At 56.4% G+C, this 14,074-nt stretch overlaps 1 protein-coding gene across 1 annotated transcript; it reads right to left on the bottom strand.

Annotated features, from left to right (window-relative positions):
* Positions 1–1,122: 1,122 nt before the first annotated feature.
* LOC123592117 (keratin, type II cuticular Hb1-like) lies at positions 1,123–8,860 on the bottom strand. Its single transcript, XM_045467072.1, has 9 exons — positions 8,127–8,860; positions 5,552–5,760; positions 4,859–4,919; positions 3,810–3,905; positions 3,396–3,560; positions 2,987–3,112; positions 2,521–2,741; positions 2,339–2,370; positions 1,123–1,853 (listed from the first exon to the last, which is right to left on the bottom strand). Exons 1-9 carry the CDS (start codon positions 8,685–8,687, stop codon positions 1,678–1,680), a joined length of 1,647 nt encoding a protein of 548 aa, XP_045323028.1. The 5' UTR covers positions 8,688–8,860; the 3' UTR covers positions 1,123–1,677.
* Between the last annotated feature and the right edge of the window lie 5,214 nt (positions 8,861–14,074).

Raw genomic sequence — 14,074 nt, forward strand, 5'->3', positions numbered from 1 at the left:
CGTGGCTCTTAGCCGGTGTGAGGCCTTGGCCTCCTCCCAGGGCTGGGACTGAGTCCAGCTCCTCTCCTGAAGCCCAGAAACATCCCAGGAAGTCTGGCTCTGCCAGGAAGTGGGCGGTGAAGCCTTCTCCTGCTGAGGGAGCGGAGGGCTGTTTGCACACCCCCACCCCCATGCCCTGTGCTGCCAGAGTTCATTCCTTGCTGTGAGAAGGCCCAGACATTCAGCTGCCGCAGGCCTGGGTTTCGGATGCACCAGCCAGCTCGCGCCCTTGGCCCTTGCTGGTGCTGGGTCTGCCCGGCCCTCAGGTCCTGGACGGGGCTCTCTGGGTCTGGGATTCTGTGCGGGTGATGATGGCAGTGGGAGGAGGCCTGTGTGTGTTTGGGAGGGGGAGGGGTGAGGAGTCCCAGAATCTGGACCCCCTGGCAGGAGGCTCTGTGCCTGGGCGGTGGCTTGTGTGTGTATCCGGCTCCCTGGTGGGGGGAGGGGTATTTGTGTGTCGGCTGCTCCATAAGAGCATCTCTGTGTCTGGGGTCGGGGGTCTGTGTGTCTGTACGCGTGTGGGGGTGTTTTTAGGGTCTATGGGGGTATCTGTTCCTGCAACAGCACATATGATGGATGGTGGGGAGGAGGTAGTGGGGAGGTCTCTTGTGTTTAGGACACCTGGGGGGGTGATGGCGGTGTATATAGGGGGGGCTATCAAGAGATTGTTGGTTTCTGGGGGAGGAGGAGTCTATATTCGATCCTATGGTCAGGAATTTTCATATATTGAGGTGGGGGTGGGATGGGGAGTGGGGGAAGTGGACCGTCGGTGTCCCGCCAGCCGTGAGTGATAAGGTGCCCCCCTACAGGTGTCAGGAGAGCCAGGCCCTGCCCCTCCTGGCTAAGTCTCCTCCTGGTTGCCTTTCTCTCCCTTTGTTTCCAGCTCTTTCTCACGCTGTCTGGGTATTTGGGGCTGCCGGCCAGCCCCCTGCAGCCTTTAGGAAGTGTGAATGTGGCAGGGTGCCTCCGAGATAGCCCTCTTTCCCCTTTGGCTGTGAACAGCTTCTCTGTCAGCCTCTGAGGGGCCCAAACCGGGCTGGACGTCCCCACGTGTAGGCACAGACGGGAGCTTTTCTGAGCGCATTATGTATGATCCATGAGCTTTATTGGCAACGTGGACACTAAGCACGAGGGGGAGGGAGCCCAGGCGGCCGCCAAGAGATGTCCTCGTGAAGCCGAGGCCTCAGTCACCGCCAGGGTTTGGAAGGCAGGGGAGGCCCAGTGGAATAGAGGCACGTCCACAGCCCAGGGGACGTGGGGCCAATCTGTGCCTTAGAAGCCACAGGTTTTTGTGCCAGGCCAGCTCCTAGAGCAGCCCGAGCAGGTCAGGATTGGCTCCCTGCCCAAGGCTGCTTGGAAGGCAGGCATTTAGACTCCTGGGGCCAGCTGGGCAGGGAGCCCGGCCCTCTCCGGAAGGAATCCGCCCCCCTCCCCAAGAGCAAGAGGGAAGGAGGGGGAGAAGGCGGAGAAGTTGCAAGAAGATAAGGCTGCAGTGTGGACGGGTCAGGCCACCAGGTTCTCCAAGCCCTTCCGCTTCAAGCCCCAGGGCTAGGGCTGCTCCCGGACCCACCGCTGGAGGTAGGGGTGAGAGCCGCTGGAGGTAGGGGTGAGAGCCGAGTATTTACACGGCGGGAGCCGCTACGCGAACCGCACCAAGGAGCTGCCGCTGCACTTCTGGCCGCAGGGCGCGCACATTCCGGTGCTCACCGCCAGGTTCCCGCTGCAGGGGGCGCTGCACGCGCTGCCGGTCACTGGCCGCGAGCCGGACACGCAGAGGTCCCCGCAGACGACCCCGCCCCGGGAGCTGCTGACGCCTGCGGGAGGAGAGCAGGGCTTAGTCCCTGTGCGAGGTCTACTGGCTCTTGCTCAGAGCGCCCCCCTTCATTTCTATTCCTCTCTTCCCCCCTTCCCCTCAACACCTTCACCCCTGGGCACTCTTTCCTGCACTCAGGCCGCAAGTGTCCTTGATAAACCGTGCTCCCAGGCCCTCCCTGTGGGCAGAAATAGCTTTTTAACTCATAATCATTCACTGCCACACTCCCTCCTTCCTTTCAGGGTTTCAAACTATGGCCTGTGTTGGCCTCCTATATTTGTAAATAAAGTTTTATTGGAAGCAAGCCATATGTACTCCTTAGGTATTGCTTATGGCTGTAGCCGCTTTCACATTGCAGTGACGGAGTCCAGGAGTTGAGACAGAGTCTGGATGGCTCACAAGCCTTAATATCTGGCCCTTGAAGAAAAAGTTTGCCCAGAAGAACCCCAAGCCCTCAGTTCAGAACCCACAGCATAGATTACTTACAGACATTTATAGCACCAACGCCTTCACACAACCTTGTGGGGAGAGCAGAGACAAAAATTAGTTCTGACCCCGACATAATCTGGATGCAAATTAAATGCAAATGATATGCAAACATGTTCCTGGCTCAAAGCATAGTGTGGGGGAGACTGAAGACATATTCTCCCCACGGGTGTGGTTCTCACCTCTGCTCCTCGCCCTCCAGCAGCCGCCTGTAGGTGGCGATCTCGATGTCCAGGCCCAGCTTGGAGTTCATCACCTCCTGGTACTCCTTGACCAGGCAGGCCATGTCCTGCTTGGCCTTCTGCAGGGCGGCCTCCAGCTCGGCCAGCTTGCAGCGGGCGTCGCTCAGGGCCGCCTCGCCCTGCTGCTCAGCCTGGGTCACCGCGGTCTCCAGCTTGGTGTTCTGGGGCCCGGGAGAGAACAGAGTGGGTTATGGTCCTGGGTGTCTCGGTCCATTTCCCTCATGTGTCCAGTCTCTCCCCTCCCCCAGCTGGGGACACCCCAAGAACAGGCCTCTCCCCTTCATTAACGGAGTGCCCCTGACTCCAGGGACATGAGCCATGCAAATGGGCTGGCTCATGAATGGTGAGAGCCAGTCGGGGCACACACTGCCTGTATGGCCCTGGGGAGGTCCCAGGCGACGCGTACCTGACACTTGGCATTCTCGACCTCGGCGGTCAGCCTCTGGATCATGCGGTTCAGCTCGTTGATCTCCTCCTTGGTGCGGCGCAGGGTCTCCCCGTGCCGGATCACCGTGGCCTTCATCTCCTCGCACTGGGGGGCGGGGCGGGGGGGGGGCGAGAAGCAGAGGTGCTCCTGAGCTCAGGATGCAGTTTCCCTCCCATTCAGACACCACAGATGGTTGGGAGGTTGTACAGTGCTCAGCCTGTGCAACTATACATGGCAGCCCTGCCCAGCGGTTATAACTTGAGAGCTGTGAGCCATTCTGTTACTATCCCACGGGATCAGAAACTCCAGACAAAAGAGGCCTTCCTAATAAATACTTGGCTTGCCTCGTGCTGCCATGTCTAAGAGACAGGTGTCCTGTGCCCCTCACCTTGCTGCGGTACCAGGACTCGGCCTCAGCCCGGCTGCGGCTGGCGATGTCGTCGTACTGAGCCTTGATCTCGGCCACAACGCAGTCCATGTTCAGGTCCCGGCTGTTGTCCATCTTGACGATGACCGAGGTGTCTGAGATGTGGGCGTGGAGAACGCGGATCTCCTGCAGATGGTGGGGAACCTGTTTACACCCCAGCCTCACCCACCACAGTGTGGACCCAGTCTTCTCAGCACTTATCTGCTCTCCACCCCAGCTCCCACTACAGGCTCATGGACTGCAGCCCCCTTGCCCCAGCCCAAATCCCTGGCCACCCCACCCCCCCAACTGCCCAGGGATCCCTGGCCAGTCCCAAGCCCCAGCCCCCTCTTCTAGGCTGGCTGCTTCTTTTCGACCTGGACCACAGCCCCTCACCTCCTCATACAGGCGCCGCAGGAAGTTGATCTCCTCAGTCAGGGCCTCCGCGTTGGCCTCTAGGTCTGACTTGCGGAGGTAGGCACAGTCCACGTCCTGAAGGGGAGAGGGTGGCAAAAGAGTCTCACTGGAAAGGAAACACAGGGCTTCCCCCCCGCTCCCAGGAGGGCACCCCATCAGGCTGGACAAACTCCCCGGAGACCTTCCGTAGCTGCTCATTCTAGTGCCTCGTATCATGGCCTTGTTGAAGTCCTTTCTACAGTCAGAGGGCTCAGAAGCAGGTTTGGGGAAGGGAGTGGGATTATGAGGTTTCCAGGCACTTTCTCTGCTACCTACCCAAAAGAAAACTCCAGAATCCACACCTTGCATTATCACTGAAACTTAGGCTCTGCAGCAAAATGGGTCGGCTCTAATGATGCCCCGGCCCTTTCTGCCCTGACACCTCATGGAAAGAAATCTAGATCTGTGGTCAGAAGAAGAGGTCTTAGGGATCAATTCTGCCTCTTCCAAGCCAGGGCAACTCAGGGTAAGACCCTTGACCTCTGTGCCTCACTTTCCTCACAGCAACCCTTGCCTTCCTCCTATGGAGGTGGTTGCAAGGACCTGGTGGGAGTCCACATGATGGCATTTGTGGCGAATCAAGTCTAAGAGGTGAGGGACGATGCAGCGTTCACGCCAGCACTTCACAGCTGTTGGCGGCCTCAGGATGTGGCCATCCCCTAGCATTGGTGTGCTTTTTCATCCACAGTATTTAGGAATGCCCGCTCTCTGGCAGGCACAGGGCAGCAAGACGCGGGAAGCCATCGGCCAGATGGGGGTTACCTCCGATGGAGGAATAGGGTGCCCTGCTTGAAGCAGGCAGTGTATGTACTCCAATGCCCGGGGCCACCTGGGGAGTGCTGGGGTGCTGGGGGGGGGGAAGGAAATAGGGGAGGGGTTGTGCTAGGCGATTCTGGGGGAGTCGCTCAGCCTCTCTGAATTCCTGAGTGCTCCCTCCTGCCTCTGCCCTGCTTTCTGAGTTGTGGGACAAGTATTCTGGGGTCACTCGCCTTCTTCAGGGCCACAAATTCATTCTCGGCGGTGGCCCTTAGTGCCACCTCCTCTTCATACCTGGAGACAAAGGGCACAAGTTTCAGTGGCCAGAACTTCAATAGTCTGGGCTTTGAAGAGGGGGGAAAAAAAAAGAGAGAATGAAGGCCCAGACAAACATATTCCAGGAACTGGATCTTTTGGAGGTAGTCACAGAATCACAGAGTGTTGGACTAGAAGGGATCTGTCCATCCCATTCTTTGGGGCTCTCAATCCACTCCGTCACCCAATGCTCTTCCTGTTTTAGGGACTCTCATTCCCGAAGTGGGCGCGCGCGCGCAGTTTTGTAGACTTCCTCTCCGTTTCTGGGCTGTAACTCCCGGCGGGGGTGGGGGCAGGAACCCCACACAAGTTCTGGTTCCCCCCCTTGCCTCCCCGCTCAGGGCCTAACACAGCACCTGCAACATGGAGTAGATGTCAATGAACGTTTGCTGAATTAAGGAAATAAACCCACGCTGATGAGGTAGCTGGAGCCCCTCCCAGTCTCTCCGGAGTTTAAACTCCCAACCCAGAAAAGAAAAGTCTCCCTCATCAGGCTCCCGGTCACTGTCTTCTTCCTACTGGAAAGTTCCTCTGGTGCTGTAGCCCAAATCTATCCTGATCTGACTTCATCCCATTTCGTCTCTTGAGACTATCCTCCGGGCCGCACTCACTTCTTCTTGTAGCCCTCCAGCACCTCCTGCACGTGGTTGAGCTCCGAGGCCAGCCTCCCGCTGTCGGCCTCCACGCACTCGGCCTCCCGCCTCAGCGTCTCGATGTAACCCTCGAACAGGGGCTCCAGGTTGCTCTCGCAGCACTTGCGGTTCTGGTAGAACTGCCACTTGGTCTCCAGAAGCTTGTTCTGCTGCTCCAGGAAGCGCACCTGGTGAGCAAGTGGGGGGGGGGGGGATGTCAGTGGGGGAAGCCAGTATGCAGAGTCAACACGGAACTAACGGGAAGTGTGCGGCGGTAAGGGACGGACAGCATGGCCTCTCTGGGCCCTCCTGGCCCGAGGAGGCACCGGGAGCATTCTTGTCTCACGACTGCTTGTTCAGGCTTGAGCGAGGGTCTGTTAGGGTGGGCTTGGATGGGGTGAGTGAGAAACTGAGGGGCATGGGGGTTGCGCTGGGGTTACAGTGGGGCGGGGGAGGGGGCGGGTAATGATAATCAAGGAAGGCTTCCTGGAGGAAAGGAATGTAGCGCAAGATGAAAACCTTTCGTGAGGAGCTCCCCTCAGGGCAGGGACCAGGGTTCATCGGTCTCTGTCCTCAATGCTCAGCAGGAGGTTGCCCAGCAGTTGTCTGAAAGGATGGTCAAGGTGGGAAGGGCTACCCGACTGGGGAGGTTAGAGAGGGCTGGCTCTCGGGCAGCCAGCAGGATGGTTGCGGCTGGAGGAAGGGGGATGTGTGTGGTCTTAGGCGGCCTGAACTCCTGTGTTGGACGCTCTTGGGTCCCTGGAGGCCAGGCAGATGGTGTGAATGGGGGGAGATTCTGGCAAATGGGGAGGGTGAAGACTTGCGGGGAAGGGAAGCACGCAAGCCTTTCCTGGAGGTCATTCGCACTGAAGACCTGTGATGGCGACGACACACTGTGCAGGAGAGGCGGTCAGCAAACAAGGCGAGGCCCCCCGGCCTCCAGGGTTCCATAGCTCGTACATTTGAGCTGCGGTTGAGACATTACCTCGCTTTTTAGCCCTGGTGTCCTCCCACCCAACTTAACCAGGGCAGCTGGGAATTTCCCTACTTGGAACTTCCAGAAAAGGGGAATGGGAACTGCTGATGTTATATGGGCTCACTTCAGGGGGTCTTAGCTGACAGGGCACCAGCTATGGTAAGGAGGCTGATGGCTGCCTTGGCCCCCATCTTTCCTTTCAAAGTCACACCCTGCACCACACATAGCTCTGGTGTGGACAGCTCTGGGGCCAAGACGGGGAGCCGCTGCCCAGTGTCGCCCGGCAGATCGGGGGTGGCGGGGGGAGAAACTGGAGGTGGAGCCCAGGCTGCCTGTTGGCGGGCCAGGACATTTTCCGTGTTCCACTCCCCTGCTGCCTTTCCCGGGTGTGGATGTTGGCAGTGCTTGCTGTGGTGGGCCGGCTCCCACTGGAAGGGGAGTGCGGTAGCGGCCTCCATGGGTTGGATCCTCTAGGCCCCAGGAGCCTGGAGAGCCGGAGAGAGCCTAGGTTTGGAGTCCTGGGCTGCCACTGTGTCTCTTGTCTACTGTGTATGTTCAAAGGGCTGGACTGGTGGCAGTGATTCTCAAATGTGAAGCCTTCACAGGCCGACTTCGGGATTTGCCATCCCCTCGTACTGTGTGACTCATGATTTATCTCTAAGTGGATTTGCTTAGCATTTACACTCCAGTGGGGCTTCAGGGGTCACTGGATATTACCACCGTATCGTAAATCCAAAATCAGTAGGCATACATAAAAGCACATCATAAAACATTAAATTCTAGCTGAAACCGTTGTCCCAGACAACCCCGAACCTGAGGCTTGCTCTCTTTATTACAAGTAAGAGAGGGGCGCCTGGGTGGCTCAGTCGGTTAAGCGTCCGACTTCAGCTCAGGTCATGATCTCACAGTCTGTGAGTTCGAGCCCACAGCTGTGCTGACAGCTCAGAGCCTGGAGCTGCTTCGGATGCTGTGTCTCCCTCTCTCTCTGCCCCTCCCCTGTTCATGCTCTGTCTCTCTCTGTCTCAAAAATAAATAAACATTAAAAATTAAAGAAAAAGGGTAAGGGAACAGTAAGTATTTGAGGGATACTGAAGACATGTTAGTGCCTAATGAGATTTAATCTTAAGGACTGAAACACACATGAGAAAAGATGAATTTTCCCATCAGATGTTTCCATGTTATTTAGTGCTTTAATGCACCACCTAATATGATCACATAAAATATCACCAGCCCCCCCCCCCCCCATTCCCCATTTCCAGAGACTGGCCTGGGAATTCCAAGGTTCTCCCAGGATTTCCAGGCTCAGGAAGAGTGTGATCAAGGACATTCCCCCTTGTCTGTGGAGACTCTGCCTGTCTGGATAGGGATTGTATATAATAATGGTGTTATCAGATGAGGGGCTGCTGCTCTATACTCATTTCTCTGTGTCTGCCTGTGCCCGGGACGTTTGTTCATCTCCTCTATCAGATTGGGAGCTCACCTGGGCCACATCCCTCCTGCTTCTGACTCCACCCTCAGCGCCCAGCCTGAGTTTGAGCATGGATGGGGTTCAGGAACGGTGTGATCAAGGACACCCACCTTGTCGATGAAGGCTGCGAACCTGCTGTTGAGACACTTGATCTGCTCCTTCTCCTCGTGCTTCACGCACTGCGCATTGGGGTCGATCTCCAGGTTGAGGGGCGTGAGGAGGCTCTCGTTGACCGACACGCTGGTGATGCAGGGCGGGCTGGGGCCGCACACGCCGCCGGAGCGGTAGCCGAAGGTGCGGCCGCAGGAGCCGGCGCGGAAGCCGCCGCAGACGCTGTGGCTTCCGAAGCCGCCGGTGAGGCCGCGGTAGCAGGAGACGCCGCGGTAGGGGGCGGCGGTGATGCAGCAGCGGCCGGGCCGGGGCCCGCAGGCCGAGGCGCAGCTGAAGGCGCGGACCCCGCAGGGGGCGGCGAGGCCGTTGGAGAGGCAGGACATGGTGCGGCGGTGGCGGCGGCGGCGGGCGGCTGGAGCCCGGGGCCCGCGCTGCGCCTTATATCGCGGCCCACCGGGCCGGCGGGAGCGCGCGGCCAACGCGTTTACGAGCTTGGAGGTTGGCCCGCGCGCCTCGTCGAGGCGGGAATCAAAGCGGGCCGGGCCGCCGGCCGCCTCCATAAAACGGCTTCACCTCCCGCCCGAGCTTTATGGGGCCGGGAAACGCCTGGTCACCTTTGCGGGCCGTGCGCCGCGGCCTCGGGACGCCCCCCTCTGCGCCCCTCGGGCCGGGACTGGGCCCCGGAGGCGCTGGATCGTCACCGGCTCCATTCCGGGGCTGGCCAGCTGGGCACACCCCGCGCGGCTGGGGTCCCAGCCGGGCGCCACCGCCCTGCGGGGGCCGGCTAGCCTTGGTCTCGTGTGCACCACGGAGTCGGGGAGCGAGTGTGTGCGTCGAAGGGGAGGGGTCTCTGGAGCCGGTCTGACAGATTCTTGTCATGACTTTGGACAAGTGAATAACCTTTCGGAGCCTCAGTTTCCTCTTGTGCGAGTTAGGAGTAATAAATAGTACCCATCTGCAAGCTCTCCGGAGGACCTAAGGAGGTAATGGACAGGAAAGCGTTTAGGGCCCTACCTAGCACTTAATAAGAGCTCCATAAACGTTTGTTTATTTGCTTGTTCTGTTTATTCTACCATTGTTATGTTGCGATTCATCCTATGTCCCTTTGGGCAAAAACTTTCCCTTCTCTGTTGCTCAGAACTCAGCGCATGGCTCCTTTCCTAGTAAGTGTGGGGCCCCCACTCTCTAGTCCCCCACATTGCTTCCTGTACCCCTCTCCACTCTCCTGGGGGTCGGTTCAGGCAGTTGCATTAAAGGAGTGCCTCCAGTGTGTGAGGGCTTTATGATGCATTTTCTTATCTTTACCCTCGGGCATCCTTCCAAGGTCAGTATTATTGTGCCCATTTACCTGATTGGGAAGGTGAGCTCAGAGTGGTCCAGTGGCTTAAGGTCAAGCGCAGAAAGCTCTATGGAGGAGGGGATTCAGAATCTGCAAGGAGGCTTCCAGCCCTCCTCCATGCCAGCCCCTCGGAGGTCTGAGTCTTTGGGGGCTCAGCGAGGGTTGAATTCTTCTCCTAGGAGGGAGCCCAGGCTTCTAGGCTTTGGGCTCTTAGAAAAATAGGCCCAAACCAAAGTCTTCCCCTCAACTGGGACTTGGTCATGGCCACCAATTCTAGAAAGCCATAGCCCATTATAATGGAAGTTAATTATACGTCCAATTATGGGCAGGGGAAACTAGAATGTGAACTCAGCAGGCAGCATTAAAGAAAAGCATGCAAATCATCCTTAGCTTCCTTTGCTTTTAAATATAAGTTGTTATTATGCAAAGGGTAATTAAATCCTGGAACCCAAGAGGTGTTCCTGGCCAGCTCTGACTGGTGTTGGGCTGTCTGGCAACCCATTTTTAGAGAGTGCCCCTCTGCCCTCTCTGCTGTCTTTCCCAACACTCTCGTGGGTCTGAATCCCTTTGGTCTAGCCTTGACTTTGCAGGGCTTCTGCCTAACCTTAGAGCTGTCCTCTGGGTGGGGGGTGGGGTGGGGTGGGGGTGAGGGTCCCATTCCAGGGTCTTATGCTTCCACTCCCAGCTTTAGCTAGGGTTGCCAGTAGTGTTACTGACGGCTTCGGTACAGGTAGTTCTCCTCCAATTTTCTCCCGGGAATGGTAGTATTGGACATGTCTTCCCTTGGTGTCTCCCTCACAAGAAGAAACGGAGTTACCCTGAAGCATGGAGGATTTATTTAATTTATTTATTAAAAAAGTTTTTTTTCAATGCTTATTTATTTTAGAGAGATAGATAGAGAGAGAGAGAGAGACAGAGTGCGAGCGGGGGAGGGGCAGAGAGACAGAGGGAGACCACAGAATCGGAAGCGGGCTCCAGGCTCTGAGCTGTCAGCACAGAGCCCGATGAGGGGCTCGAACCCACGAACCAGGAGATCGGGACCTGAGCTGAAGTTGGACCTTGACTCACTGAGCCCCCCAGGTGCCCCTTATTTATTTTGAGGTAGGGAGGGAGACGGCGGGGGAGGGGGGAGAAAGTGGAGGGGCAGAGGGGGTGATAGAATTTTTAGCCGCCTCCATGTTCAGCGCGGAGCCCAGTGTGGAGCTCGATATCGTGACCCCGGGAAAGAGGAGAAATGGCTGCAAAGTCTCCCAAGCCCGTTCAGGTGACAAAATGGCCACTCCACGTGGTCGGGCCGCGTTTCTAAAAGGGAGGGGCAGTGAAGGAGGGGTCAGATTCCTTCTCCCCTCCCTCTGGCCTTAACTCTTCTAGCCTAGCTCACCATAACCTGTGGATCATCTTGCTTTAGCTCCCCTAATGAGGTCCTCAAATCCAGCTCCCACCTGATCACTTGAAGAGACAGTTCTGGCTACACCTTCACCTGTACCTTGGCCTGTGACCCTGCTGCATCACAGCTGTCCCCTGCCCTAACCACGCGCAGGAGGTGCTGGGGCTACAAGAATCGAGTCGGTGGGGGGGAAGGTCTGGCCTTGGAAACTTCTTCCTTTGTGAACCCACTTTGTGCTTTTATCAGCATTAGAGGCAGTGACAGGCAGACACAGGAAGGGGAGAGAAGCTGAAATATCAGCTAAGAGCCTCTCCCCATTGCCTTATGAACGTAAGTTAGGGGCCCTATCCCTACTCGTCCACCCACCCTGTGGACCTGTTCTGAGCGCTTAACTCTATTCCAAAATTATGCTAACTACTAGGGGTGCAAAGAAATGACGTCACCTCTTCTCCACCGTTCACACTCATTGGTGCATGTTGCTAATTCCACCCACCGTCCTGGATCGAAGCTCGGGCAGTCAGTTTATTCTATTAGAGTAATAACAAAACCAAGCTCTTTAGAATGAGTCATGCTCATTTAAGTTAAGTACTATCAGAGATGTGGGTCAGAGGGATATTTCAGACATCCTGGGGGCGGGGAGGTGATAGGTCATGTTGGGGTCCTCTCTGCTTCCTTCCACTACTAGCCAAATCTCTGATAATTTCTCTTGATCCAAACCCCTTTCCCTGGGGAGGTAGGAAGAGGAGGTCACTTTGGGGACCACTGCAGAGAATGAGCTTGTCAGAATCAAGCCGGTGAGTGGGTTTGCGTGCAGCAGCCCTCAGGGGCATCCAGTACTCCATCCGTCAGTTAATAAGCTCATATTTTATTTCTACCCATGGAAAGGCATTTTCTTCCTTATACCCTGGGAGACCCACAGGGCAGAGATTCTCTGGATCTTCCTTTACAGAGAGGCCCAGCGAGATAAAAGAATTCCCCGAAGTCACATACTATGTTTTGCTAGAGTGAGAGGGAGAGCTTAGTTCCCCAGCCCTTGACTTCTGGATCTATGCCCATGACTGGCTCTGTAGGGTTGAAAATGGGATTGGAAATTTCCCAGGGTTGGCCTGGGGGAGGTAGAGTCCCCTGGAAAAATCTCTGCAACAACTAGGAACTGCCTGTGCGTTGTTTCCAGGAGCTTAATTGTGCCTACGTGCGCAAGGGAGACCAGGAGGCCGATGCTGACGGCCTGGTGGAGGAGATCGGCTTCCAGAACACCGTAGGGGGGGGAGGTGAGCACTGGCAGGGAGGACGTTAGTCATCCGTCTTCACTCTGTCCCAGGCCAGACTTTGAACAGAAGAAGCGGACAGAGGGGTCTGCAGGCATGAAGGCTTTGCAATGGTGGCTCTGTGTGTGTGTGTGTGTGTGTGTGTGTGTGTGTGTGTGTGAAGGGGGAATGTGAGCTCTGTTCTACCTGGTTCTCGATGGTACAGGTGATATGAATGGCTGTCGGCCCCACAGGAAATGAGAGTCACCGAAGCCCGCGTCTCAGACACCTCAGTCATCACCAAACTGGATAACAGCCGGGACCTGAACATGGGCTGCTCTGTGACTGAGATCTAGGCTAACTCTGATGACATTGCTAGATACAGCCGGGCTGGGGCTGAGTCCTGTGGCTGCAGCAAGGTGAGGGGCACAGGACACCTGCCTCCTAGACATGGCAGTGGGAAGGAGGCCAGGCATATATTAACAAAGCCTCTTTTGTCTGGGGATTCTGATCCCTAGAGATGGTAACAGAAGGGCACACAGCTCTGAGGTTTTAGTGGCTGGGCAGGGCTAACATGTATGGTTGCACAGGCTGAGCCCTGGACAACCTCCAACCATCTGTGGTGTCTGAATTGCTGGGACACCCTGTCCTGAGCCTCGGGAGAATCTCTGCTTCTCTTTAATATGGGGAGATGAAAGTCATGGTGATGTGGCGTGGGGAGACCCTGCCACGGAGGAGATTACTGCGCAGACTTGCGTGATCCAGAGGCGGACTAATGAGGTGGAAATGCCCAGTTTCAGGTGGGTCATCTGCCCCCCCTTCCCGCCCCCTATCACGTTTGGGGCAGTGAGTGCCCCAAATGGATCTCACCATTCAGGATCCAGCTCGTTTGCATGACAAATGTCCCTGGTTGTAGTCCCTCAGGGGGACTCTGTTAATGAAAGGGAGAGGCCTGTTCTTGGGGTGTTCTCAGCGGGGGGAGGGGAGAGACTGGTACATCCAGGAAATGGACTGAGACACCCAGGACCATAACCCACTTTGTTCTCTCCTGGCCCCCAGAACACCAAGCTGGAGGGACCCTCCCTGCCCTGAGGGGAGGCCAAGGAGAATACTTTTAGCTGAGGTCTACTGCTTGATTTCCAATACGCCTCTTGTATAATTTAGTTAGGGGCAATTGCTTGCGGGTAAATGTTTAACAACCAGCTCTCGGAAGGAAACAAAAGTCCCATTTACAGTGTTTGCCAGTTTCGGTGGTGTAAAATCTTCCGGCATGGCCGGCTGTGACTGCATTTAGGGTTGGCTAGAAATGTGTCAAACAGGCTCTGTGAACTGGTTCCAGAACACTGTTGGTTAGAAGGCAGGGTAAAAAGAGGCCTCACACTGAGAGGGCAAATAGAAAGATTCGGGGAGACTGGATTGTTCGTGATCATGTAGCCCGTCAGTATGGGTGGGGAGGCAGCCCGGAGCTGGACTCCTGGGCAGGTGGAGGGATCTCTGTGTCCTGCTGCATTTGGCGGGTCCCACTTCCCAGAGGAGTCTGGGAGAGCCTGACTCTTATGTTCTTTTGGAACCGTGCTGGGGAGATGCTGAGCCTTTGGGGGGTCTGCACCCCAGATCTTCTTTTCTGACCTGGGAAAACTTGAGTGATTCCTTTGGTGACTGGGTTCAGAGCTGGTGACCACGTTACTTCTGGGACCACTGTCGGGAGCTAGTGCCCAGTCCTAACACTGATCTTGGGTCACGAGGGGGATAACTCCTCATGCCACGCCCATCGGAGTGGAAGTCTTACTTTCCCATTGTTGGGAGGCTCTCATTTTCTCCTTGTCCAAGCACATGTGTCCACGTTCAAAATGTCAAATACCTCTCTGGACTAAAACAGGTGTTTCATCAGCTTGGTTGTCCCCAGGGAGGTCTTCCTGAAGTCAGTGACGGAAGACTAGATTAAGAAGGGATTGAGATTAAACCACCAGATGG

Source organism: Leopardus geoffroyi, chromosome B4 (assembly GCF_018350155.1).
Source record: "Leopardus geoffroyi isolate Oge1 chromosome B4, O.geoffroyi_Oge1_pat1.0, whole genome shotgun sequence".
Taxonomy (NCBI): Eukaryota; Metazoa; Chordata; class Mammalia; order Carnivora; family Felidae; genus Leopardus; species Leopardus geoffroyi.

Coding starts and splice junctions, on each gene's coding strand:
- LOC123592117 (XM_045467072.1), bottom strand. CDS start 8,687: ATGGAGGCGGCCGGCGGCCCGGCCCGCTTTGATTCCCGCCTCGACGAG. Junction 4,920..5,551: donor CTGGAGGGCTACAAGAAGAA/GTGAGTGCGGCC, acceptor CTTTGTCTCCAG/GTATGAAGAGGAGGTGGCAC. Junction 2,371..2,520: donor CTGGAGGGCGAGGAGCAGAG/GTGAGAACCACA, acceptor TCTCCCCACAAG/GTTGTGTGAAGGCGTTGGTG.